At 50.8% G+C, this 27148-nt stretch overlaps 1 protein-coding gene across 1 annotated transcript in view; it reads right to left on the reverse strand.

Annotated features, from left to right (window-relative positions):
- Positions 1–362: 362 nt before the first annotated feature.
- DSCAML1 (DS cell adhesion molecule like 1) overlaps positions 363–27148 on the reverse strand; it is a 385406-nt gene continuing 358620 nt past the window's right edge. The window contains exons 20-33 of the mRNA XM_032167536.2: positions 23347–23486; positions 16692–16845; positions 12591–12708; positions 12041–12204; positions 11661–11759; positions 10520–10708; positions 9752–10039; positions 8272–8427; positions 6011–6041; positions 5707–5825; positions 4923–5075; positions 4110–4304; positions 3302–3613; positions 363–1393 (exon numbers count right to left, since the gene is read on the reverse strand). Coding sequence (XP_032023427.1) covers positions 918–1393; positions 3302–3613; positions 4110–4304; positions 4923–5075; positions 5707–5825; positions 6011–6041; positions 8272–8427; positions 9752–10039; positions 10520–10708; positions 11661–11759; positions 12041–12204; positions 12591–12708; positions 16692–16845; positions 23347–23486 — 2594 coding nt within the window. The 3' untranslated portion in view covers positions 363–917. The remainder of the gene's footprint in view (positions 1394–3301; positions 3614–4109; positions 4305–4922; positions 5076–5706; positions 5826–6010; positions 6042–8271; positions 8428–9751; positions 10040–10519; positions 10709–11660; positions 11760–12040; positions 12205–12590; positions 12709–16691; positions 16846–23346; positions 23487–27148) is intronic.

A 27148-nucleotide genomic window follows, 5' to 3' on the forward strand; every position in this document is an offset into this window, starting at 1 on the left:
TGGAGGAGAGAAGCCAGTAGGCAACCCTTCCCCTATCCCAGGCTCCCCAGCGCTTGGCGAGCCAAGGTTGCCCCATTCCATCTGCTACAAGCTTCCCTCCGTTTACAGGTAAGGACACTGTGGGTCAGAGGGGTTTAGGAGTTTGCATGAAGCCACCGACCTAGTTCCCCTTGCGGGCCCAGCACAGCTCTGAGAACAGAAGAGGAGGCACCTGGGCTAATTGCAAGCCTTTAAAAGTCTTAGAGCACTGAGCCAAAGCCCAGGCTTCTCACAAAGTCTCTTTATGAGAAACAGGTAGCCTGGGATTGGGGTCTCTCCTCCCTCCCTGCTGGCCCTCGCCAGATGGGAAAAAAGCCACCACATAGAAACATAACCTTTATTGCACACGGCGCTGGGTCTTTTTTCATAGAAAAAGGTATTAACACATAAGCATCTGCAAATTGAAGCAACTCCTGGTTTTCTTGGAACAGTAAAATCGCATGCAGTGTCTCTGAGTTGGGATTTTGGTCTTTGTCAAAACCACCTAGATTGGGGGGAGGGTGAGGAGGAGGGAAAAAAATTGCTGAGTCTTTGTGCCTCTGTCTCAAAATAGGGTGAGAGAAATATATAGATATATAGCTTGTGGACGCGTTCCTGTCTGTCTATATATGTATATATGTCTCCACACATATTTTGTGGGGTGGGGGATTTGACTTGTACTGTCAAATTCTTTGTGCCCTGGCTTCATGGAGAAGAAGAAAATAGTTTCATTTGTACAAAAAGAGTTCTATGTACAGGCGTTCATGATTGGGGGTTTTTGTTTTGTCGTTGGTTGGTTTTTGTCTGTCAGTTGAATATAAATAATGCAGAAAAACAGCCGAGCTGGCGTGTGGGGCTGCGGCACGGCGTGGCCCAGGTGTGGCTTCTTCCTGCTGGCCCTACACCAGGGTGTAGGATTTGGAGTAGGCCCCGGCCCCCTGCTTCTGAGACCTCCCTACCCCCGACGTGCTCATCTCAAGAAGCGAGTCCCTGGAGCCCCCCATTTTGGTGTGTGGGCCCCCGGCTCGTGGAGGCTCGGTGCTGGGGGGCGGAGGGGCAGCGCTGGGGGCGGTGGGGGGCTCAGAAGGGGTGGGGCCGGGGGCTGGGGGGGCTGTGCCGGCTGGGGGGGCTGGCATGGCCAGAGTCCTCTGAGGTAAGGTGGCTGTGGAGGTGGCAGCGGGGGCCCCTGGGTGGGGGAGGCCCAAGGGCTTGCTGGCAGGGTCCAGGGTCAGGTGGCGAGCCTGGGTGTGGTAGGTTCGAGCCAGGTTCCGGATGGAGGCCTCACGAGGTGGGACCACGGGGCAGGGCTCACGTCCATCTGCCTTTCGAAAGAAGGCCTCTGACTTGGCATACAGGGGCAGGTTGCAGTAGTCGCCTGGAATCACAGAGGCAGAAGATGTCAGAGGCAGACGCCTCTGGAAGCAGCTCGTTCAGCCCCCACCCCATCACCTGCCCCCAGTCTTCTCTCTGATCTGGCATAGGGGCCCCTCCACTGGGGGGCAATAAAGAGTAGTGGAAAGGTCGGGTACTTGGCCTTTCTGAGCCTTCATTTCCTTATCTGTGAAATCGGGATGATCTTACTTCCCCACAGGATTATTGTGAGGAGTGAATGAGATGAGGGAGGTAAAGTGCTTTGCTACAGTGGCTGGTGCAGATAACAGCTGCCCAATACATAGATGCTTGTTGTCACTAGAGGCTGGTCAGCTTCCGGTAGTGGAGAGCTCACTACTGCTAAGGACAAAGGTGTCCTAACGACTCTGGCTGGTAGAAAGCTTTTCTTTACCCTGAGGAGGAAAGGAATATCATTCCCTGTCACCTCCCCACCATGGAGCCTGGTTCTGTTCTCTGAGGTCTCACAGAGTAAGGCATCCCCCTCTTTCCCATGGCAGCCTTCCAGATGTTTGAAGTCAGCTACATGTCCCCTCTCCTCCCCCTTGGTCCCCTCTTCTCCAGGTGGAAAGTTCCTAATTTCTTTTTTTTTTTTTGAGACGGAGTCTCGCTCTGTCATCCAGGCTGGAGTGCAGTGGCACTATCTCGCCTCACTGCAACCTCTGCTTCCCGAGTAGCTGGGATTACAGGCATGTGCCACCACACCCAGCTAATTTCTGTATTGTTTATTAGAGACGGGGTTTTGCCATGTTGGCCAGTCTGGTCTGGAACTCCTGACCTCAGGTGATCTGCCTGCCTTGGCCTCCCAAAGTGCTGGTATTACAGGCGTGACCTGCTCTGCCCAACCTAGTTCCTTATTTCTTAAACTGCCTCCATGTGACTTGCTTCTAAGACCTTCGCCACCTGACCCCCTGTGCTCCATGGGCACCCTGCCTGCAAATGGGCCTCTTCCCCCGGGGAGCTGGGCCAGGCACTTTCCTTAGGTTTTCTTATTGAATCCTCACGGCAGCCCCTAGGATTGGTTAATACCTGTCTGCACTTTGCAAGTGAGGAAACTGAGGTTCAGAGAGATTAAATCATTTGCCTAAATTTGCACAGTCAAAAGGGGTGGGGGTGTCATTCAGGGTCACAGTCTCCACAGTCTTTCCATTCCTCCAGGCTCTTCTTTCCATGACCCAGAGAGCCCCACCCCCTGCCTCAGTTAGCATGGCCAGTGCTAAGCAGACCAGACTGCATTGTTTGATAGTCTGGGCTTTGCATGCTGTGACCCCAGCATCTGCTGATGGACTCCCCCTGGTGATCCTAGCCCTGCCCTTCCAGCCTCTAAGGACATATGCTCTGGCCAGGCCCCTGGGGTCAGGTGGTTCCCAGCCAGGCCAGGTCACTGCCTACCGAGAGGTATGACCATGGTGGGTGGAGTTACCAGGATTGTTTGTTTGGGTCTGGATTAAATTCAAACAGCATTGAGGACAGAGGCCCTTGGGCAGCTGACCCTGAAGGGATCTGTTTCCATCCTGGCACAGCTTCAGATTAAGGGGATGCTCACTACTGAATGAATGAGGCCTTACAACATGCTGGAGATGTATATCATTTCTAATGCCCATTATGACAATGCAAAGTAGATACTATCGTTGGTATTTTACAAATGAGAAACTTAAGGCCACAGAGGTTAAATGACTTGCCCAAGGCCACAGACATAGGAAGAGGTTAAGCCAGGATGTGGGCCCCGATCTGCCTGCTCCTAAGTCCTTGCTGTTGGTACCACCCTGCACTGCCAAGGAGCCAAGCTGGGCTGGCAGGATCCTGGTGCTGGCAGGACTAGATCTAGCCAGGGCTCATGGGGCTGGGGCCAGGGGGCGGGGAGCACTGCCTGGGAGGTGGTCTGAGCACTCACTCTTGTTGGCCCGGTGAGGGATGGGCACAGCCACGTTTTTGCCCCGGTCCGCATCCTGGGGCTTGGGTGGTGAGGCGGTGAAACGGCAGATGCCAGGCTCTGAGGGTGTGCTCATGGACGTCATGCTGTCGGCGTTCTCGTTGGTGCCTGTGGTCATCTGGTCAGAGGAACTGTCAGAGATGAAGCACTCGGTGATCTCAAACTTGGCGTGCTGCAGCTGCTCCTCCAGCTTGGCATGCTCATAGGCCCGGGCCAGCTCCTCGTAGGTGGAAGAGGCACTCTCGGTGGACACCATGCTGTTCCTTCCTTTGTCTGGGGAGTTCAGAGGAAAGGGGTTGGTTATGGGGAGAAGGGTATAAGTGAGACTGAGCACTTCCCCTGCCCGTAACCCCAGCAGCCATCTGGAAGTCTGGCCATGGAAGGCACCAGGCTGAGAAGATCCTGTGAAGGTGGCAGTGGTGGCAGAAGTAGGATCTTTGGCTCATGAAGGGCAGAACATCTTTCATTCTTGAAGATAAGCAACCATCCCCTGGAACATTCAGCCCTTTCTCCAATGAACATCATGTGTACCATTTTCTCTGACAATTTTTGGGAAAGCACAATTAACTCCCTGACCAAGTAGAGCTCGGTGAGGTCAAGTGTTTTTGTCCCAGCCGCACAGTGGGTCAGTGACCAGCTAGACATGAAACTGACTCATGCCTTGGGCCTCATGAGCTGGTGGGTAGAAGCTGGGAAGAATAGAAGGTGAAGGTGAATGATGGGGAACTAGGGAGAGATGATCAGGATGCCAGCAGGGCCTTAGGCACACCTGTGTCCTGGGACAGGCTGGCACTGTAGCTGTCACTCTCAGTGACCGTGACACCATGCTGGGAGCCCACGGTGCGCCAGTCAGAGGTGAGGGTGCGGGCGGGTGTGGAGGCCTGGCACTTGGTCAGGGTCCACTGGCTTGAGTACCGGTTCCGGGTGCTGTGGGCTGACTTCACATTCTTCCTGGACACTGGATCTGCACAGACAGATGCAAGAAATTGCATCCTCCAACCAAAGGCACCCAGGCTTGGGCAGCTGGCACTTACCAGAAAGGGCAGGGGGGAGCAAGGGAAGAGGCAGACGCAGCCACAGAAGCTCCCTTGGGAATGCTGCCTTTCCTAACCTCATTGCTGTCCCCAGAGGAGAAGAGCAATCGAGTCAAGGTGTGGGGGCAGTGGAGGGCATTCTCCCCACCCACCCCATCTTTTCCTTCCACCTGGGGGAGAATGTGATGTCCTTTCCTGCTGCCTCCTGACTGCCCATTCATTCCCTACAGTCCTTGATGTGTTCTATCCTATGTCCAGATACACAGTGCTAGAGATAGAAAGACCCTTGGAGAACATGAATACCCAATACTCTCAAAATTCCTAGGTAAGGAAACAGGCCCAGAGAGATAAAGTTAGTGATACGCGCAAGGTCACAGTTTGTAAATCTGCAATTGAGGTCTCCAGACGCTAATTCCAGTGCTTTCCATTTTTCCATTCTATTCCATTACGCTCCCTCCTCCCTTTTAAAAAAACACTACCTCTGTGTCATGCTATGCCCAAGCCACCCTGGGTGGGAAGAGGGCTGTCTCCCTGGGGATAATGCATACTGGTTCCTGGCCGGATGTCAGACATGTCGATGAGGGGTCCTGTGCTCTGGATGAGGGCTGGGTGGTGCAAGGAGACGCCAGTACAGAAGCTCTGTGGGTTGACAGCTTGGCTGAACTCAGCATCTGTCACAGGGATGGTGGCCTTGTCATCTCCTGGGGAAAGAAGGACAATTACTAGGAGTCCTTTACAATTGTTTTTTAAAGCTCTTTTGGACGTGACTGAAGTTCTCTTTGTCTTTATCCAATGTGTTTTTTGTTTGTGGATTTGTTTGTTTTTTTTGAGACAGGGTCTCGCTCTGTTAGCCAGGCTTAATTGTGATCATTGCTCACTGCAGCTGCCTCAATCTCCTGGGCTCAAGCTATCCTCCTACCTCAACCTCCCGAGTAGTTGAGACTACAGGATGCGTCACCATGACTGGCTTTTTTTTTTTTTTATGGTAGAAATGGGATCTCACTATGTTGCCCAGGCTGGTCTTGAACTTCTGGCCTCAAGTGATCCTCCCTCCTTGGCCTCCCAAAGTGCTGGGATAACAGGCATGACCCACCACACCCAGGCTTTATCCAATGTTGAATCACAGAAAGGCCAGCAATCTCCTCCACTGGACAGAGGAGGAAACTTAGCCCTTGAGAGAAGCCACAGTGAGTTCTAAGGTTGTTGAGTGGTTGATGGGGCTACTGCCAGAACCCTGGGCACTGCCATGAAGGCTGGTGTTTGACTTCCATGGGTTGTAGCCTAGGGAAGCACACCCAGCAGGACAGGGAGCTTGTGGCACCTGTCACTCACCCAGCTGCTTGATGCCTTCTTTGTCCTCGATGAGCAGCTGGACCCTGGGGATGTCAATGTGTAGCCGTGGGCCCTGGGGTGGCCCTTTCACAGGGGTGTCAAAGCTTCTATTGTTCTTGCTGTGGGGAGAAAGACTGGAGGTGGGTGGCTCAGCAGCCATAAGGGGTTGGGGGAGGGGGCTTTGCAGGACAGTGGGATCTTAGAAGCCTGTCTCCTATTCTGGGAGTTCAGAGTGAGGCTCCTGAGTCCTCCTCAGGGGAGAGGGGAGAAGGGAGGAGAAAGGAAACAGCTTGGTGATACCCACCTTATCAACATTTCTGCCAAACTCTTTGCATCTGCAAAACAGTAGAGGGAGAGGAGGGCTGGGTGAGAATGAAGTTTGAACAGGATGACAATGGGAGAGGCATGGGAAACAAGGTGGAGAATTCCTTAAAATGGGGCCAGGGCTGGTCTCCTAAGAAGCAGAAGGAGAAATGTAAGGACCTACAAAACAGCCCAAAACGTGACGCAGTTTCACTGCTCCAAATTCAGGATTTGGCTCAGGTCTGTTTTCCTTTCTTCAAATTTTATCTAATCGAGAGAACCTTCCCAAAGCACTGGGGGCATAGCAAGTACCTCATCTGCTTCATAAATTGACTCTACTTAAACACAACACCATAACAGGCTGGAAATGGGTATCAGTGGAAGGTTTATCCTCAGTTATATCTTGGGGAGAGGAGAGAGTGGAGGATGTAGTAGAGGTGGTCAATGGGAAGCCCCAGATGATTAAACTCTCATATCAACCAAGAGGCTTCACTTCCTCCTCCGGGGCCTCTGTCCCCCAAAAGTCCATGGAAGGATTTTGGGGCCCCTGCTTTGTCTCAGAGGAGCCTTGAATAGGATCAGGACTCTCAGGTTAGGAATTTGGAAGAGAGAAGAATTAAAGGGCCTAGTTAATTTATTAGACCCCTGATAGCTGAGAATGAGCTGTCAGAATGAATCCCAATAGCTGTATGCATGCATCCAACCATCTAATTGTCTGGCTATCCATTCACCCATCCATTGATCCATCCATCCATCCATTCATTCACTGATCTAGCCATCCATCCATCTAACCATCGACCATCCAATTATCCATTCATCCATCCAACCATTAATTCATCATCTACCTATTCAACCATCCATCTATCTGTCTATCCGTCCACCCATTGATTCAACCAGTAATCCATTCAACCAGCCACTCATGCATTCAACATCCATTCAATCATTCTTACATTTATATATTAAACCTTATATCCAACCACTCCTTTAACCTTTCATCCAATCATTCCACAATTCCAATAGTTTTTCCATCCAGCCATCCATCCATCTTGTCATCCATCGATCTATCAGAATAGTCATCCATCCATCCAAGCATCTGTTCAATCATCTACCCATCCGTTCAACTATTCATATAATCATTATCTGGCCATTCAACAATCCATCAATTTATCCATCCATACACCCATCTATTCATTCAGCCTTTTATTCAACTATCCTTACACCCAGCCATCTATTCAGCCATCCAACCATCCTTCTATCTATACATCCTTCCATTCAACCATTTATTCAGTGATCCATTCAACCATCCAACCATGTAACTACTCACCCATCTAGTCATTCAATTATCCACCCAATCATCCATCCATCCATCCATCCATCCATCCATCCATCCTTCCTTCCTTCCTTCCTTCCTTCCTTCCTTCCTTCCATCCATCCATCCATCCATCCATCCATCCAATCATCAACCATCCATTGAACCATGTATTCATCCATTTACCCAATTCCTGAACAAAATAGGGAGCATTAGTCATTCTCTCTTCTGTGCTACTATTGTCTCCTGGCTCCTCACATTAGATGATAAACTCTGTAAGAGTATGGCTTGGCCATTCTTTATTGATCTCTATAGTCTTGCAGTATCTATGATGAAGCAGACTCAATAAAAGTTTTCCAAATAAGTGAAAGTATATTTATGAAGCTACTAGTAGGTGCCAGACACTGTATTAGGCTGTGGGAAAACTGAGGTAAATCAGAACCATTCACAGTAGACTGTGGCATCAGGTAATGGAAAAAGGGGATAATATTCAAAATATTTAACACCTGACATGGTGCAGAAACTGCCCACTTAGAACTGAGCATTGTCCTAGAGACTACCTGCAGGTCTATACTTTAGTGGATGGGTCCTAGGAAAGTTGCAGGGATCCCGTGAGAGGGGATGAAGCATCCAGTGTGGAAAGGAGCAACATCTGTTTACCAACCAACATGGAAATGTTTAAATATTTAACAATCAACATGGCTTTACCAGTGTGTACCTCTAAATATTAGCCCTGATTGGGGCAGGCACAAAGTCTTGGGGGCATAGAGGACGAAGTGGTGAACGAAACCTTCTGAACTAAGGAGGTTTCAGAAAGTTTGAGTGGCTGCTCCTCCTTTAAGGGGACACAGGCACTCTGTATCATCCAGATGGTGCTGTGATCCAGTGAAGTGGGGACAATGTGGCTGAGAGCCAACACCCCCTCCTGGAAGGCCCATAGGAAGCTCCCCCACCTCGGAGTCGCTTCAGCCGTTTCTCCTTCCTCTTCTTGCGTACAATGAAGAGCAGTGCCACCCCCAGTGTGGCCAGGATGACAGGGCAGCCAATGGTGAACAGCTTCTTCACATCGTCCCCTTCACCTTGAGCAGACTTGATGGGTGGAATGGTGCCTGAATGAGGGCAAATAATAGAATTAGATGTCCCTTATGAGCCAGGTACTGTGCAGAACATCTCATGGGTGGGGTAGTCCTCTGACCTCTCTTGCTGCCCTTGGGCTCTGACCTCCACCTCCTGGCACAGAACCCTGGACTTCCCCTCTGCTCCCCAAATTCTGGTCCTATCAGGACAGCCATGAACAGTTGCGTAGTTTTAATATTGCATTATATTAACAACTTCCTGGTACTGTTGTAGAATTAGCCTAAAGTCTCCTGGAGTTAGTCTCTCGCCTGTTGGAGTTCAGTGCTCATTCCTAGAGAGTGGATTGATGGGCTTAAATTCTCATATCCAGCTGGGATGGGGAGAACAAAGGGTGAAGCATGGTAGGGAGAAGTCAGGGCAGTGGACACTGGGTTCTCTTCCCCAGATGGAGACAAAAACCACTACAAACCCTACATTCTCTCCCTGCTCACCCCTCCCGGGGGCCATATCCGTTAACCCGGGGCTCCTGTGGGGAAGCATGGCAAGTTCTCCTGCTGACATAACCCTCTGCCAAGCCCTGATCCTTGCCTGTTTCAGAGCTTTGCTTAAGAGTCACCTCCTTCATGAGGCCTTCCTTGCTTGAGTCCATCCGCTTCTAATACTGCTTTTATTCTGTTTCCTTAACACATAGGTAGACTTGTGACAGTGGGCTTCTATGAATTCAGCCTTCCATGTTCCTTCAGTGGATGTGTGTGTGTGTGTGTGTGTGTGTGTATGTGTGCATGTGTATATGTATCCCTATGTGGCAGATGCAGTTAGGCACTGGTAGTATGCCTTTTCTGTGGATCCTGGAGTCTCTATGTTCAAAAACATGGTGGCCACTCAACCCTCGCAGGACTCCAAGAGAGCAAGAAACAAATCAGTACAGGGTTAAGCCACCAGGTTTTGGTATTTGCGACTGCAGCATAGGCTGTTCCCTCCTGGCTACTACTCCATATCAGCAGAAAGTTCTTAGAGGTCAGGACCTCAACTGTACCTCTACCTCCCTTGTCACCTCCCTGAAACAATGCACAGTGATTGAAGACTGCAGCTTCAAAGACTCTCCATCTTTGGTGTTACTGACATATGTGTCTGTCCATCTGCAGTGGCCATTGGTGCATCTGCCCGCTTACCTGGCTGCAACAAACCTGAGGTCCCCTTTGTCAGCCCCTTCACCTGCGGGCTAGCATTTCCCCCACCTGCATTCCTGCCTGTTTTTCTATTTGTCTGTCTCTTTATGTATCTGCCACTCTGCCCACTTCCTTCACACCACCCTGCTCCAGCCTCTGTGCTATCCCTTCCACCCTTGCAACTCACTGCCGTCGTAGTCTAGGGTGGCGAACTGGGCGGTCTCATTGCCGCAGCCGGCGCTGTTGCAAGCCCTCATGCGCAGCTCGTACCACGTGGCCTCTCGCAGTTCCGTCAGAAACACCTCCCCGGAGCTGTTGGCCCGGAGGCCCTGCCAGGCCCAGGTCCCCTTGGGCCGGTACTCCAGAACGATGGCTGTGATAGGGCAGCCCCCATTGTTCCAGCCCTGCAGGTTAAGCCGAGCATGCGTGGAGTTGATGTGGGTGAAGAGGTGTTGGTCTTTGCTGAAGGAGGGCTCTGGCAGGCCGGAGGGAGAGAGAGAGGTTAGAGAGACTTGGGGGGAGGCAGGACTGGGCTGGGCTGGAAAGGATTTCCCTGGGGCAGCTGGGATGGCAGTGGCTCCAGGAGAATCCATGTTTGGCACAGATGGGGTGGGGAAGCCCCAGGGCACAGAGGAGGAAGAGGAGGGGAGGGAGGAGAGGGAAGAAAAGGGCAGGGCCTGGAGAGAGGCCTCAGCAGAAGAGGAAGGGAGCTGGGAAGAGGCAGAGGAATGCCACCTTCGGCCACCCGGTGGGGAAGTGGAACTAGCTTTTCCTAATGGGATCCATCAGGACACTGTGGTGACGGGAAGGAGGCTGAGGCTCCTCCCTTCAGCCTCCCTGCATCCCTGGACCCCTCCTTCCCCACCCCAGCCACCTTACACCCCATACCTAGCCCCTCTAGCCCACCCTCCCTGGGCCTGTCGCTCCTTCCCTGCCCCAGTGGCCTGGGCCTCACCCCGCCCATGGGTCTTGGCCTCGATGATCTCGCTGATGCGCCCAGAGCCCACGCTGTTCTTGGCTGCCAGCTTCACCTTGTACCATGTGCCACACTTGAGGCTGTCCAGCTTGAAGGAGCGCTCGCTGGAGCTGATGAACACGTCCTTCCACTCCTCGCTGTTGTCCACTGAGTACTGTAGCACGAAGCCTGTGGAGAGTAGGCCTGATTCAGGTGGGGGCAGGGCAGGGCAAGGCAGCAGAAGCCCAGTCTCGGGTACCCCAACAGGGGCGCTGGGCTCCAGGCAGGGGGCAGAGTCAGGCCTTTGGTCATTGGAACAGGCATATGCTCCTTAGAAGCAAAATTGGAAGGATCAGCCCCAGTCAACTCTCTATATTAAACCAACCAATCGACACAACACTGTAAGGGCCTTGGGTCCAGCCCCTGGGCAGGTTTGACGCTGTCACTTTGGCTGTAGTGTTAGGGGTTAGTGGCAAGTTCGGGAGGGGAGAAAACCAGAGTTGCGAGGCTCGCAAGGGGTCCTGCCTAGACCTTCACTACTCTGTGCATGGCCCCCTAAGCAGCAGGCTCAGAAGCACCTGGGGCGTGTTAGAAAGGCAGGTCCCTATAGCTAATGCTAAATGACGAGTTAATGGGTGCAGCACACCAACATGGCACATGTATACATATGTAACAAACCTGCACGTTGTGTACACGTACCCTAAAACTTAAAGTATAATAATAATAATATAAATAAATAAATAAAAAAAGGCAGGTCCTCAGCCCCAGCCCAGAGCGCTGAGTCAGAACTGCATTGTTACAAGGCCCCTTGGTGACGCAGACACACACTCACACTTGGAAAGCACTGATCTAGTCCATTTGTCTACTTTGACAGATTGGGAAACCCAGACTCAGAGAGGGAAACAGCCTACTCCAGGGTCACACAGCTCACAAGTGGCACTGGAGGGGCGGGCGTACTAAATCCCGGATGCCTGGGCCATTGCAGTTCCCTTGGCACTTGAGTGACGTCCTTGTGGGTCACTCAGCCCCCAGATCATTTCTGCCATTTGGAGACAAATGGCAGAAGTGGGTGACGCCCCTTCCCTGCCCCGGGCCCAGAATTCCTTCCCCTATCTTCCCCCGCATCCAGACCCCTCCTCACCTCGGATGGAGCTGCCCCCATTGTCACCTGGAATCCAGGTCAGGGTGATGGACGAAGCTGAGGTTTTGGAGACAGTGAGGCGGGGCTGGTCCGGGGGAACTGTGAGGGGAAAGCCACCACCTCTTAGCACAGGGGTGGACCCTGTGATGGGGTGTGGGGGTCCCCCCGTGACGGGAAGGTGCTGGCTCTCCCACACCCTCACTCCCACTCCCACTCCCCAGCTCTCCTGCTTCCCCTTCCACGTGCACCACTGTTTCCCCAAAGGTCTGTCTGTCCCTTGGTTTGTCTTCTTCCATTCGATGACCCTCTCGCGTGATGGAATCCCTACCCTCTCTCCATCCCTGTCCCCACCCGGGGTCACCTGCCTCACAGAGCCTCACCTTGCACCAGAAGGTTGACGATGATGGTGTCAAAGCCACCGGTGTTGGTGGCTGTGCAGGTGTAGTAGCCGGAGTCCTCAGCCTTCACTGCACGCAGTAGCAGTGTGCCGTTGGTGTGGATGAGCCGGTGCCCATCCATGGACACCGGAATGGCCGAGTCTTCACTGCCAGGGGCGAGGATGGTGTGGGTGGGTCATGTCAAGCACCCCTTCGTCCTGAGGCCCTCCCCCCGGTGTGTGACAAAGAGCTGGGGGTGGAAGGAGGCTCGCCAGGGGACGCCGGGTTCTTGGGGCTTTGCTCAGCACTCCCTGGGGGTATGAGGTAACCCGGCGTCTTTAACCATCCGGGGAAGGGAGGTCCTTGGCTCCCAAGAGGGGAGCCAGGGGGCCAGGCCTGCTTGAGAGAGCAGTAGCAGTACACCCTGCAGGGCCTCTATAGGCCTGGAGGCAACCAGGTCACCAGGAAGGAGGGCCCCAGACTCTCCTCCACACCGCTGTTCTACTATATCCCTCTTTGGGGCCACCCAGTCCTCCACTGTCCCAACACCCACCTGTCCTTGGTCCACTTCACAACAGGGGCTGGATCTCCCACTGAATTGCAAGGCAGCCGAACATCTTTCATCCAAGGTGTCGTCACGGTGCCCCCAAAGGAGATGATCTTTGCTGGGGCTACAGGGAGGAGAGGATGAGGGCCACGCCATTTCTACCCCTGCACAATATCCTGGCCTCCGTCCTTAGGGCCCCCTGGATTTACAGTTCAAATCCTCGCTCCCTGATCTGACCTCCACCTTGGGCTTTTGGTGTGGGGCGAGTGTCAGGGAATATTGGCTGGGAGACATGGACTCAAGAAACATTGATGAAATACCAGTTATGGTCAGGATCACATGAGGCTCTGAGGATTCAAAAAATGAGTATGATTTATTCCCCGTCCTCATGTTGATCACCATCCAAGACGGAGACAGATACTTAAGAAAAAATTATAACGGGCAAAATGCTATGGTAGGTGCAGGCACGAGGAAGCCTAGGGGTGTAAGGCAGGGGGAATGAATGCTACCCATAAGTGGGCGGTGGAGGCAGCGGCCGGGAACAGCATCTGGAATTGGAAGCTCTGACTTGAAGGCTAAGAAAGACTTTATAAGCAGGGAAGGAGACACATGTCAAGAAGAGGGAATAGCACTAAGCAGGGACATGGAGACCTGAAGCTCATGGCAGGTGTGAGGGTTTGCAAATACTCTGGGGTAACCAAAGCTTGAGTCCAAGGGGACGGGCAGTAGTAGAATCTCGGGGGCTTTGTTGGCAGGGCCAGGAGACTGGACTCCCTCTTAGAAAGCTGCCACCAGAGGGTTATAAGAAGTGGTGTTGGCCAGGCCCGGTGGCTCACGCCTGTAATCCCAGCACTTTGGGAGGCTGTGGCAGATGGATCACCTGAGGTTGAGGTCAGAAGTTCAAGACCAGCCTGGCCAACATGGCGAAACCCTGTCTCTCTACTAAAAATACAAAAATTAGCCGGGCCCAATGGCAGGTGCCTGTAATCCCAGCTACTCGGGAGGTCGAGGCGAGAGAATCACTTGAACCTGGGAGGTGGAGGTTGCAGTGAGCCGAGATCATACCACTGCACTCCAGGCTGGGTGACAGAGCAAGACTCTGTCTAAAAAAAAAAAAAAAAAAAAAAATGGTATCCTCAGCCGATTTCAGATGCATCCTGGCTGCTTGCAGAGGATAGTTTGGTGAAGGGGGTCCTGGAGGACACAGACCATGACAGGATGGTGGCCAGAATGCAGGCTGGAGGTGATGTGTAGCAGTGGGGAGATGAGGGGCTCAGAGCAAGAGCTGACAAAACTTAGGGTCTGGCTGGTTTGGGGGAAGAAAGCAGGGAGGGGAGGATGGCTCCCAGGACTCTGGCTGGGCCACCGAGGTGAGTGATGGCACCCTCATGGGAACAGGGCACACTGGAGGAGGGGCGGGCTTGGCAGGAAGGACTGGATGGCTTCACCTCACACTGAGTCCACAGTGCAGCCACAGCTGTAGCTAGACCACAGGTGGGTGTGTGTTCTGGAGCACCAGAGAGATGCCTGGACCAAAGATGCTGATCTAGGAGTCGGCAGGCGCGTTGAGGCCACAGGAGGGGATGCAGACTGACAGGGAAGTGACCAACTCTAGGATCAGCATGCACAGGCACAGAAGAGGGGACAGGAGCGTCCCGAGGGTGGTGGCGGAGGACTGGGTCAGCAGCATCACAGAAGGCGCGGGGCCACAGGTGCCCAGAGTGTGGTGGGTGGGTAAATGCATCTAGTGCCTGGGAGATTGCCAGGCCTAGATTTAAAGGAACCAAGTGCCCAAGTGCCTCAGAGAGTAGAGCAGGCCCGTGGAGCTGGGCCCTTCTTGGGTGGAGAGTGAGTGAGGGAGCAGCTGAGAGGTTCAGGTGCAGGATGTAGGGGGGGCTGGGCTCCTGTGCTGGTCATGCCGGGTGCCAAGGGGCTCTCAGAGGAGGGGAGTTCTGGGGTCTGCTTGGAGCAGTGGGGGCACCAGACACCCTGGCAGAGGGGTCCACATGAAGACGGCCTCCATGGGGGGTGGGGGGCAGTGAGAAGCCTGGAGGCTTTGTGGAGGTTCTCCGAGTTTCTCCAGAGATCAGATTCCAGACCTGGTTTTGCCACAGGCTGGGGTTGGCTCCCTGAATCTCTGTGTGCCTCGGTGTGTGTGCATATGTGTGTGTATGTGTGGGTGTGTGTGTGCATCTGCATGTGAGTGTGCGGATGTGTGTGTATGTGTGTGTTAGTATATATGTGTGTGCATATGCATGTGTTCATATACATGTGAGTGTGCCTGTGTTAGTGTGTATGTGCATATGTGAGTGTGCACGTGTATGCATGTGTGTATGCGTGTGTATATGCGTGTGCATATGCATGTATGCAAGCATTAGTGTGTATAGTGTGTGTGCACGTATGTGCATGTATTAGTGTGTATAGTGTATGCGTGTGTGTATGTGTGTGCATGTGTGCATGTATTAGTGTGTATAGGGTGTGTGTGTATGTGTGTGCATGTGTGCATGTATTAGTGTGTAGTGTGTGTGCACGTGTGCATGTGTGTGCATGTATTACTGTGTATAGTGTGTATGCATGTGTATATGCGTGTGCGTATGTGTGCATGTATTAGTGTGTAGTGTGTACACATGTGTATGCACATTAGTATGTGTATGTGCATGAGTGTGAGTGTGCGGGTCTGTGTGGATAAGTGTGTGCGTGTGCATATGCATGTGTTTGTGTGAGTGCATATGTGAGCGTGCAGTGTGTGTGGGCGTGTGTGTATGGGGGAAGGGGGCAGCAGTGGTTGTCTTTCTCACCTTACAGGGCAGCTGGGAGGTGACGCTGTGTGAATGTGTTCTAGGAAGTCCATAGCTCTCTAGGACCGTGTTTATTTAATGCCCCCAGAAGAAGAGGCCAGCCTTCTGCAAAGATGCCCAGCCCTCACACTCCTGCCTCTGGGCCAGTGCCAGCTGTTCTGGAAGGGTGATAGGCTCTAGGTCCCTTCCCTTCCTGAAGAAGAGGTTGGCGGTAGGGGTAAGGGGGTGGTAGGAGGTGCTGAGGCTGTGTGGAAAGAGCCCTGACTTGGAGCTGGGAGAGCTAGCTCACTCCTTCCTGGCTGTCTTCGCAGCCCATGCCACTCTTGCCTCAGGTTGCTCAGCTGTGGAATGGGTCAACGAGCCCTGCTGGCAGGGGGGGTGGAAGCCCCTGGCCCGCTGTAGGCCCCCGATCAGATGCTGGCTGGCTCTGAGCCCGCGGCAGGGTAGGGCTGGGGCTCTTGTGTCTGGGCCAAGAGAAGCTTGAGTCGCACCGGTAGGGTGGCCAGGCTGCGCAAGCACCACCTCCTCTCATCTGGGCTGCGGTGGATAAGAGAGTGGGGGAGTGAGGAGGGGCCCAGGGAGGCCCAGCAGCAAGCAGAGGACCTGCAGTCCTGGGCTAGTTGTGGCCAGTTCCTACGCCCCAGGGACGGGCAGACACTCAGCCTTCCAGCTCTACCTGCGCGGCTGCTGCAGCTTGCCCTGGGGATGAGGCCTTGGAAGGGTCATTCCTCTGAAAAGTGGGGGTGCAACCCCCATGGCACACTCATGTCCTGGTCAGAGATTCAGTGGGGTACTCCCTGAGAGGGTCTGATTCTAGCCCAGAGCCTCGTTCACAGCACGCGCTCTGCAAAGGTCTGCGGATGGCAGGAATCCGCCATCACCCCTGCCTAGTGTTCAGTTCAGCACGGGGGCTCTCCTTTGAGCCTCAGCTGCTCTGTGGAAGCAGCACACCCCGCTGTAGCCGCCTCTGGAGGAGCTGAGCATTGGGACAAAGGCCTGGCTTTGAATTGGGGGTAGAGGCGACTCCCCTTTTTTCAAGCTGGGAGTAGGGTTTGGAGTCGGGAACTGGGTGCACTCTGTCCACCAGCCCCAGGCAAGCTGGAGGCAGCCTGTTGTGAGGCTTTGCTGGAGTCAGGGGGCAGCAGAGGCCCAGTCTTGTTGTGTGCAGGAGGCAGGCGAGTGGCCAGTTCCTCATAGCCGGGTGGCAGATAAAGCAGAGCAGGCAGAGCCCCTGTCTGGGGAGAACCAGGATTCTGGAAGGGAGCTTTTGGAAGTGTTTGCCCCTCTGCCCCAGCCTCAGGTTTCTCACCCTTGCCAGCAGGCTCGATGGTCACCTTCTCGCTGCTGTTGCCCCGGCCGGCAGAGGTGACGGCGGCCACCCACAGCAGATACTGCTGACCGCGGTTTAGGTGGGCGATCCGGTAGAAGAGCTGCTCTGGACTCGTCTCATACTCGCTGGGAGCCTGCGGGGCAGAGGCAAAGAGGCTCTAAGAAGCAGAACTGGGGCCCTCCAGCCTCCAAATCTTCCTCAGTGCCCGGGGCTCAGAGGAGAGGATGGTAGGGTTGGGTGGGAGGCAGGATTCTGTCCTATTTGCCCTTTCCAAGTTTTAGAGATGCAGCGGACAGAGTGTGCCCTGGGCTTGGCCCCTGGGAGCTGATGGGCCTGCCTCGTGGTGTTGCTGGGTCAGCCTCAGTTTACCTCTTTAACTGATCCACGCTCTGGCAACTGTGGCTCAGGCCAGGGGATGTGAGTGCTTTAGGTGAGGGACGGGGTAGCCAGGAGAAGGGAGAATGGGGGACAGGGGGTCCCAGGAAAGCCCTGAGGAAAGAGTCTTCAGGAAGAAGGCAAATGACTGCCTCTGCCTGATGAGGGTTGGAGACAGGCTCCTGCAGCCTGCCCTGGCTCCCAGTCACCTCCTAGCCCTGCCGTCTAATTACCACTCCTGCATTTTGCAGGCAGCATGCCCACCCGTCCAGGGAGGAGGGGGTGGGAGAAGGAACTATGAAAGCTTTACTGGGTAGCACTTTATTAATGATTATTAGTGGTATAGATCACCATATATATTTGTAGGTTATACAAATCTATAAAATTTTTTTTAACAAAATGACAGTTTTGACAAGTTGCCAACAAAACAATATCGGATCCCAGTGGTTTTACCAGTTGCTTTGATGAAAAGATTATGTTGCCTTGGAAACCAGAGGCTCAGATATTGAAATGAATTTGAGAAGGAGCTTTTGATAAGCGCTAGTTTGCAGACCTCCTGTCAGCCTCTTCCCTGGCACGGATGGGATGGGACTGACTTTCATTTTATTTTATTTTTTGGTCAGCCGCGGGGAAGGGAGAGGAGGACAGCACCAGGGTCCCTTTGAAATCAGAGTGGAAGTCCAGGGAGGGAGAGCAGCCCCAGAACAGATGGAGGCCTGAGGCCAGAGGGAGCTAATAATTAGTTATCTCTGCAGTCCCGGGATCTTGCACACACACGCTCACAGGCACACACACATGTAGACGCATGCACACACGTGCCGAGGAACAGACCTCTGGGCATGTATGGGCACAGAGGGACATTCTTCATGCCCCATAGGGGGGCTGAGAGGCCCAATAACTTATAACAGGAGGAGACATCCTTTTTGGCCCCAGGCCATCTGTAGGGAAATGTTAGGGGAAAAGGCACAGGCATCTCTGCAACACACACACACACACACACACACACACACAGAGCTCCGTGGCATACTCCTGCTGCCTCCCTCATGGGGGTCTGGCCTTGAATCCAGGAGGTCCGGGGGGGGCAGGTGCAGAGCCACCCTTGAGCCCTGGTGGTTGGGAAGCCCTTTCAGGCCACAGCACTCTGGGACTGGTGTGCGTATCTGTCGTTGATATGTGCTTGAAGTGTGGGGTAGCGTAGTGGCTTCAACACCCGCCCGCCCTTCCTCCTGGGCGTACAGCCCGTAAGGTTGCCCATGGTTTCTGGACACTCAGTTTTCTCTCTTGCAAACTAGGGAAGCAATACAACTCTGCCCAACCTGTGTGTGACCCAGGCACAAGGAGGCAGGGGTGTGCACGTCCTTTGTAAGCTAGGACATGTTCTCCGGGCTCATTTTTGGTGACAGTACAGGAACGTATGTGTTTCTATGTACATGTGCATGTGTGGAGAACAGCTGAGTGTATGTGCTTGTGTGCATCAGTGTATACCTGAGTGTATATTTGTGCCTACACAGACAGGGCAAGAAAGTTTGGCTTCTCCTTGTAGGTATTAGCATCCAGCCCAGATACTTGGTGCTTTCCTTTTAACCTGGACACCCCGTGAGTCTCCTGAAATCATGTTCAAAAGCACACAGCCATATCCCCAAATAAAGTTCCAGTGGATCAAAGGGTTTTGAAAAAAGGCAAGCTATGAAAGAAGAAACTATAGGTAAATATTTATCCATTTTTCTAATCATAACAATCAAGGCAAAATCATAAATGGAAATGATTGATAAATTCAGCTTCTATAAAAAGAAAAACTATGGTACATCAAAAACAGAATCAAAGGCTGGGCATACTGGCTCACACCTGTAATCCCAGCACTGTGGGAGGCCGAGGCAGGTGGATCACCTGAGATCAGGAGTTTGAGACCAGCCTGACTAACATGGTGAAATCTCCTCTCTACTAAAAGTACAAAATTAGCCAGGCATGGTGGCACATGCCTATAATCCCAGTTACTTGGGAGCCTGAGGCAGGAGAATCACTTGAACCTGGGAGGTGGAGGCTGCAGTGAGCTGAGATTGTGTCATTGCATTCTAGCCTGGGCAATAAGAGTGAAACTCTTTCTCAAAACAAAAACAAAAACAAAAAACCAGAATCAATAGACAAGCAATGAATTGGCAGATACTTGCAACTTATATGACAGAAAATGGCTATTATTCTTTCTTAATATGTAAAGAACACTTATAAATCAATAAGAAAAACATGAGAAACCCAGATAGAAACCTGGACAAAGGATGTAAATTGACAATTACCCAAAGAAGAAAAATATAGCCAATAAACATATAAAACCTAACTAGTAACCAAAGAAAGGTACTTCAAAATAAGGCACATTTATAAAAAATCCATCTAACAAAAATAAAGTGGAACAAAACAGAAAACAAATGTGGGATCAGCATAGGTGCAAAGGACAATGCTGCTGGCCACTCACCCTGCTGGTAGAAACATACATGGGTGCAAATGCTCCAAAGGGCAATTTGTAAGTCTGTATGCAGAACTTCAAGAATATTTACTCTTTGTGACCCAGTAATTCCTATAGAAATTTACCCTAAGAAAATATTAAAATATGTGCATAAAGACTTCTGTGAAGGATGCTCATTGAGGCCTAATTTATAATGGTGAAAATTTGAAAGACACATTAAATATAGAATAATGGGAGACTGGTTAAATAGATTCTGTATAAACAGCCATTCAAGATCATGTTTTAGGTCAGGTGCGGTGGTGGCTCATGCCTATAATCCCAGCACTTTGGGAGACCGAGGAGGGTGGATCACTGAGGTCAGGAGTTCGAGACCAGCCTGGCCAACATGGTGAAACCCTGCCTCTACAAAAATACAAATATTAGCCAGGCGTGGTGGTGTGTGCCTGTAATCTCAGCTGCTTGGGAGGCTGAGGCAGGAGAATCACTTGAACCCGGGAGGTGGAGATTACAGTGAGCCGAGATGGTGCCACTGCCCTCCAGCCTGGGTGACAGAGCAGGCCTCCGTCACATACACACGAAAAAATGTTTTAGAAGAATACCCGATGGTGTAGGAAAGCACCAACAGGTATTCCATGAAAAAGGCAGATTGCATTACGTTATGTATAATATTATTTTAATTTGGTTTAATGAAACACCTCAAAACCTGTACTATACGTACAGATCAAAGACTGGAAGACTATATACCAAAACATCACCAGTGTTTACCTGTAGGAAGTACAAGTAATTTTTACTTTCCTGTCTATTCTTTTTATATGTTTTACAGATTTTCTATAATAAAATTGCATTATTTTTATAATCAGTGAAAAATGTATTATATTATTAGTAAAACGTCTACCAGGATTCAATGCAGCTGTGGCCGTCTCCAGGGGTAACTCCCTTAGAGCCAAGGCCATACACAGTCTTTTCTGAGGATGCCACAGGTACTGGTTCATCCGCCCCCGCCAGCATGTGTGAGCACACACAGTCTCAGGTATCTGCCTATAATTCCAGGCTCATGCCACGGTTTTGCACTGTCACTGATACACGCGTGTGCCCTCACCCCTAGCACCCTCTCCCAGAGCTGTCTTTCATAGATGAGTTTGTGTTGAAATTGTTTGGAATTTGGAATATATTTGTGCAAAGTGATCATGTCACACACAGTGCTTAGGTCCCCAGGTCCCTCACTAAGTTCAGTTTCCCCCCAGCCTTTGACCCCAGTCCCCCTACAGGGCTGAACTGAAGTTCTCATCACATCAGCAGGACTTGTGTGATACCGTCTGATGGGAATGCGCAAGACATGAAGAAGGTGGAGGGACGGTCCCAATGTCTCCAGCAGCAGGAGGAGGGGACGGGGACCAGGAGCTCTGTTCTGGAGCCCAGGAGAGGAGCCTGAAGCCTGAGTTAACGAGGAGGAGTGGCTCCCGGACACCAACCCCTTGGAAAGACTTCATTATCAGAGGAGGAAATGACTGCAAAAGTCCAGGCTAGAGAATGACTGCCCTCTCCCACCAATTAAGGAACGGAAGCTTGCCCAATATCTGAGGCTATAGAATTGCCAGGCTGCTACCGATTCGTTCTTCGAACGTGTATTCCATCACCAGGACGTTCCAGGCACAGTGCTCAGCCTCTGGGGACCCAAAGATGAAAAGATGCTGCCCCTGTCCTCGTGGGGGCCTCAGAGACCAGGGTGGGAGACAGATATGTGAACAGTGACTGCCTTCAAATGCATGCAGTGTCTGACGGGAGTGAGGAACGTGCCAGGGGAGGAATCCATGGGGCAAAGGTGTGGGGTTGTGAAGAGGCACAGTGTTGTCCAGAATTGTGAATAGCTTAGTGTCCTGAGAGCCTAGAATGTATGTGTGTATGGGGGGTGGGTAGAGTCGTGGGGAGACAGGAAAACAGAGCAGAACACATGGCTGAAAGCATTGCCCGAAAAACACCAAGTGTCTGTGCCGATGCGGAGTCACTGGAACTCTTATCCCCTGCGAGTGGGGGTGTGATTGGCATGAGCACCCAACAATGGCAGGCTGTTCTCAGTGAACACCTGCAAACCCTGTGACCTAGCGCTTCCTCTCCTAGGCGTATACGCAACAGAGACCCATGCCCGTGAGCACCCAGAGACACGTACAGGAATGTTCACAGCAGCACCATTTGAAGAGTTCCAAACTGAAAACTGCCCCAAAGCCTTCCATCAATGGATACTAATGGCTGGCCCAATGGATTAATAATTGTAACATATGCACACAAAAACTATACAGAAGAATGAATGAGCTATAACCACACAACAATGCGAATGAAATTCAGGAATTCAGAATAATGTTGGTTAAAAGAAGCTGGACAAATGGTATGACTCCATTTATACAAAGTACAAAAAGAAGCGGCACTAATCTATGCTATTGAGGTCAGGATGATGGTTACCCGGGAGGAGGGGCAGGCGGGGGCTGGAAGGGGGCACGGGGATTCAGGGTGTCGTAATGTCCTGTTCTGTGCTCTGCGCGCTGCTGCTTGGGTGGGTTGTGAAAATTCGCGGAGGTGTACAGTGATGACGTGTGTGCACTTTGCTGCATGTGAGGTAGTGGCTGTGAGGATGGAGAGGGGTGGCCGCAGTCAGTGGGCTTCCCCTCTGGTAATAGAACTCTGGCCTCACTGGCAGGGAGCTGGGCCACCTACCATTCAGAGGGTAATTCAGAAAGACCACAGGAAAGCGGAGAGTATAGGAGATGATGGCGCAATTACTGAGCAATTTCAGGGTAGCTTTCCTGGCAGCCAGAAGCTTATCTGCAGATCTCAGGCTGATGCCCAGTTGTTGATGGAGGGAGGAGCAGGCCTCCTGTTCCTGCTTCTGCTCCTTCCTTCCAGCCCTGGGCACATCTTCCTGACAGTATTCCTGCCCCTCTAGTGTGCTCCCCTCTGCCACCCACCTCCACTAGACTGGAAGCCCCTTGAGGGCAGGTATCTTCTCCTGCTCCCGTACCTAGAACAGGCATGCTCTGTAGTAGTCACTCAGCAGGACTTTGTGGTTGACTGGCTGGAGACGATGAAAGAGGCAGAGGGAAAAATGCGTATGATGGGATATAGGTGCATATCGCACTGCACCCATCCCCATCCTCCCTTCCCTCTCTGTGGGGCCCCTCCGAGCATCAGTGGAAGGGCGGGGCTAGCCGCTTGCCCTTTGTCTTGCCTGGGGGCTGCCCCCTCTGCTCCCAGGGTTAGGGCAGATATTGCAGCCTCTCAATCCTCTCCTCTCGCCTGAGCCCAGGCCCTGGTCCAGAGATGCCTGTGCCTTCTCTCAGCTTTCCCCCGTCTTTCCTCCTCCCTCAGCTTGCTCCATGTGGAGGCGCTCATGCAGAGCACAGCTCCAACAGCACTTCCAAGCCCAGACCAACCACATTGAAAGATGATTCATTCCCAGAGGGCACAGACCAGCCTGGGGACCTGCTGGGAGCTTCCTCTGTGAGCCAGAGCAGGAGAGCTGAGGCTGACCTCCCTTCCACCCTGCCTGGTTGAGCATAACCCACCTGACTCAAAGGAGCCCCCAGTGCTTATGATACTCTTGTGGCCTCTGGAACAGAGGACTGACCCAAGATGGACACTGAGTAAGGCTTCGGCCACTCTGGGTGGCCAGTCCCCGTTCTTATCTATGAATCCAGGCAGAAACTCAGATACAGGCAGCCTCAGGGTTTGGCCTGGAAGCTGGCTGATCTACAAGGTCCCTTTTCTTTTCTTCCATCCCCCTCATCATCTGGCTCTGGACTCACTTACCGGCTGGCCAGACCCGGGGCTGGAACAGAAGATGGTGTACTTGCGGATCACCCCGTTGGGCTTGGTAGGGGGGAGCCAAGACACAACCACACTGCTAGCTGATGAAGGGACAGCTTTGATGCCAGCAGGGGGACCTGGAACTGAGCAGGGAGAAGGCCTGGTCAGTTGAGAGAAAGCAGGAGCACAGCCTTTGGGGAAAATGACAGTTGGGAGACGGAGGCAGATCAATCTGGGAGAGCTTCTTGGAGGTGGCATCCTTGAGCTGTGGTTTAGAGGGGGAGGGTCCGTCCAGCATGGTAAACAGGTGGGAGGAGAAAATGATCATTTTGGAATTGTAACAAAGTCTCTGAAATGGAGGCCCTTGGAGTGCCAGCTTCAGAACTGTTTGGTCAGAACCAAGGACTTAGGACAGGCAAAAGAGAAACAGAACCTATGAGGAATTCATCTTGATCCCTCTGACCTTAACCCCTGACCCTCACCCCCTTACTAACTGTAAGCATGTATTTAGGGGGAAAATACCCGGCACCTGTCACTTTCCTTTTTGGCCTGTGAATTTCTTGAAGCTGGAACCACAGCCTGTTTTCTGGCATGAGCCCAGGGCATTGCCCTTGGAGTGCTGGCTGGGCCCTTTCTAGAAGGAAGTCTACCTTGGAAGTGACTAGGAAATCCATCCTAAGTGGATTCCAACTCTTATGGATTCTGATGTCCCCTTGCCCTCCTCTCTGGGCCTGTCTCTCCTAGCTGGGACCCCAGGACTCTGCCTGGGAGACTGGAAGCTTCCTGTTCTCAGCTCACACTCCCTATCCTCATCTCTCCATTGTATGGTTGTGTACTCGTTTCCTTTCTAGAAAATTTTATGATCTTTTGAGGAGAGTGACAGCATCCCATTCAATTTATTTTACCTCTCTGAGCCTCCATTTCCCTATCTATACAATGGAGATAAGAACTGTATTAAAAGGTTGTAGTGAGAATTAGTGCCAATTAAAGTACTGGGCAGGTGTGGTGGCTCATGCCTGTAATCCCAGCACTTTGGGAGGCCAAGGCGGGTGGATCCCCTGAGGTCAGGAGTTTGAGACCAGCCTGGTGAAACCCTGTCTCTATAAAAAAATACAAAAATTAGCCAGGCATGGTGGCGTGTGCTTGTTATCCCAGCTACTAGGGAGGCTGAGGCAGGAGAATCACTTGAACCCAGGAGGCGGAGGTTGCAGTGAGCTGAGATCATGCCATTGCACTCCAGCCCGGGCAACAGAGCAAGACTCCGTCTCAAAAAAAAAAAATAAATAAATAAAATAAAGCACCTAGCACAGTGCCTATTGCATAAGACACTCAATAAATTGTAATGATTATTATTTTTGCATTCTGACTCTCAACTCTCAGCTGATGGCACCTATCTCAATGTTTTCTTTCCTAGTCAATCATTTGGGGCTAAATAAAATAACTAGATACAGCATCATCATCCTTCTGGAGGTTTGAGTCCAGAACCTGGGAATTGTCCTTGACTCCACCTGTCTTCCCTGCTACACAGCCCCGTGGGTCACTTCTGCTGGATGTCTCTGCAGCTGTGAGGTAAAGGAGTCCATGGATGGCTACTGGGGTAAGTGCACTAATTGCAGTGTTCAAATCTCTATCATTGCATGTTTTTCCTATCAGTTATTGAAAGAGGTGTGTCAAAATCTTTCACTGTGGTTGTGAATTTGTCTCTTTCTCCTTGTAATTCATCAGTTTCTGTTTTTATATATTTTGAGGCGATATTATTGAGCACATTCAAATTTAGAATTGTTTTATTTGCCTAGTAAATTGAGTCTTTTATCAGAACAAAGTGTTCCTCTTTATCTCTACTGATTCTTTTTGTGTTATCGTATGTCTGACACTAATATTCCAGTTTTCTATTAGACAGTTTGAATGATATGTCTTATTTTTTCCATTCATGTTGAACCTTTCTATACCCTTATGTTTTAGACATCTCCTGTAAACAGTACATATTTGGGTATTGTTATTCACCTGCCATTCTGACAGTCTTTATCTTTCAATTGGAGGATTTAGTTAATTTATCTTTAATGCAATTACGGTTATATTTGGGTTCAAATATACCATCTTATTAAATACTTTCTATTTGTCTCATCTATCCTATCCCCATTTTTCTTTTTCTTTTCTTTTGTGGCTTCTTTAATTAAGTCAAATAAAAAATATTCTATTTTTCTCCCTCTATTAGCTTGACTATTACACAGCCTTTCACTACTTTTAGTGGTTCCACAATAGATTACAACATGAATCTTTAGTTTACCAAAGTCTAGTATCATTGGGCACTTTTCTTCTCAGACAAAGCAATGACCTTAGAGCTTCCATTTACCCTGTCCCAACCTTGCCATTGTTGTGTATTTTATTTCATTTTATTTTTATTTTTTTTTGAGACAGACTCTCTGTTGCTCAGGCTGAAGTGCAGTGGTGTGGTCTCGGCTCACTCACTGCAACCTCTGCCTCCTGGGTTCCAGCAATTCTCCTGCCTCAGCCTCCTAAGTAACTGGGACTATGGGTGCCCACCATGATGACAGGTTAATTTTTGTATTTTTAGTAGAGACGGGGTTTCACCATGTTGGCCAGGCTGGTCTCAAACTCTTGACCTCAAGTGACCCACCAGCCTCAGCCTCCCAAAGTGCTGGGACTACAGGCTTGAGCCACCATGTCCAACCCCATTGTTGTTTATTTTAATTCTGTATATATGTCATCATCATCATTACTGTTTTATGCAGCCAATATTAATTTAGATTTACCCATAGATTCACCATTTAATTGCTCTGCCTTCACTTGCTGTATCACTGAGCTTCCTCCTACAATCAGTTTCCTTCTAGTTAAAGAATATCCTCTGATATTTCTCTAGGGCAGGTAGGTTGGTGATACATTCTCTCAGTTGTTACTTGTCTGAAAAGTCTTTATTTCATCTTAATCATGAAGAATAGTTTTGTTAGGTATAATATCATAGGTTAACTGTTTCCGTTACATACTTTATATATATACGAATATATCATTGTCCTTTTTTCTGGTTTCCATTGTCTCTGACAAGTTAGCCACAATCTTATTGCTCCTTCTTTGGAGGTAATCCATCTTTTCTCCTCTGGTTGCTTTTTTTTAAAAAAAATTATTATTATACATTAAGTTTTAGGGTACATGTGCACAATGTGCAGGTTTGTTACATATGTATCCATGTGCCATGTTGGTGTGCTGCACCAATTAACTTGTCATTTAGCATTAGGTATATCTCCTAATGCTATCCCTCCTCCCTCCCCCCAACCCCACAACAGTCCCCGGTGTGTCATGTTCCCCTTCCTGTGTCCATGTGTTCTCATTGTTCAGTTCCCACCTATGAGTGGGAACATGAGGTGTTTGGTTTTTTGTCCTTGAGATAGTTTACTGAGAATGATGATTTCCAGTTTCATCCATGTCCCTACAAAGGAATGAACTCATCATTTTTTATGGCTGTATAGTATTCCATGGTGTATATGTGCCACATTTTCTTAATCCAGTCTATCGTTGTTGGACATTTGGGTTGGTTCCAGGTCTTTGCTATTGTGAATAGTGCTGCAATAAACATACGTGTGCATGTGTCTTTATAGCAGCATGATTTATAGTCCTTTGGGTATATATCCAGTAATGGGATGGCTGGGTCAAATGGGATTTCTAGTTCTAGATCCCTGAGGAATCGCCACACTGACTTCCACAATGGTTGAACTAGATTCCAGTCCCACCAACAGTGTAAAAGTGTTCCTATTTCTCCACATCCTCTCCAGCACCTGTTGTTTCCTGA

This window comes from Hylobates moloch, unplaced genomic scaffold (genome assembly GCF_009828535.3).
Source record: "Hylobates moloch isolate HMO894 unplaced genomic scaffold, HMol_V3 SCAFFOLD_11, whole genome shotgun sequence".
Lineage (NCBI taxonomy): Eukaryota > Metazoa > Chordata > Mammalia > Primates > Hylobatidae > Hylobates > Hylobates moloch.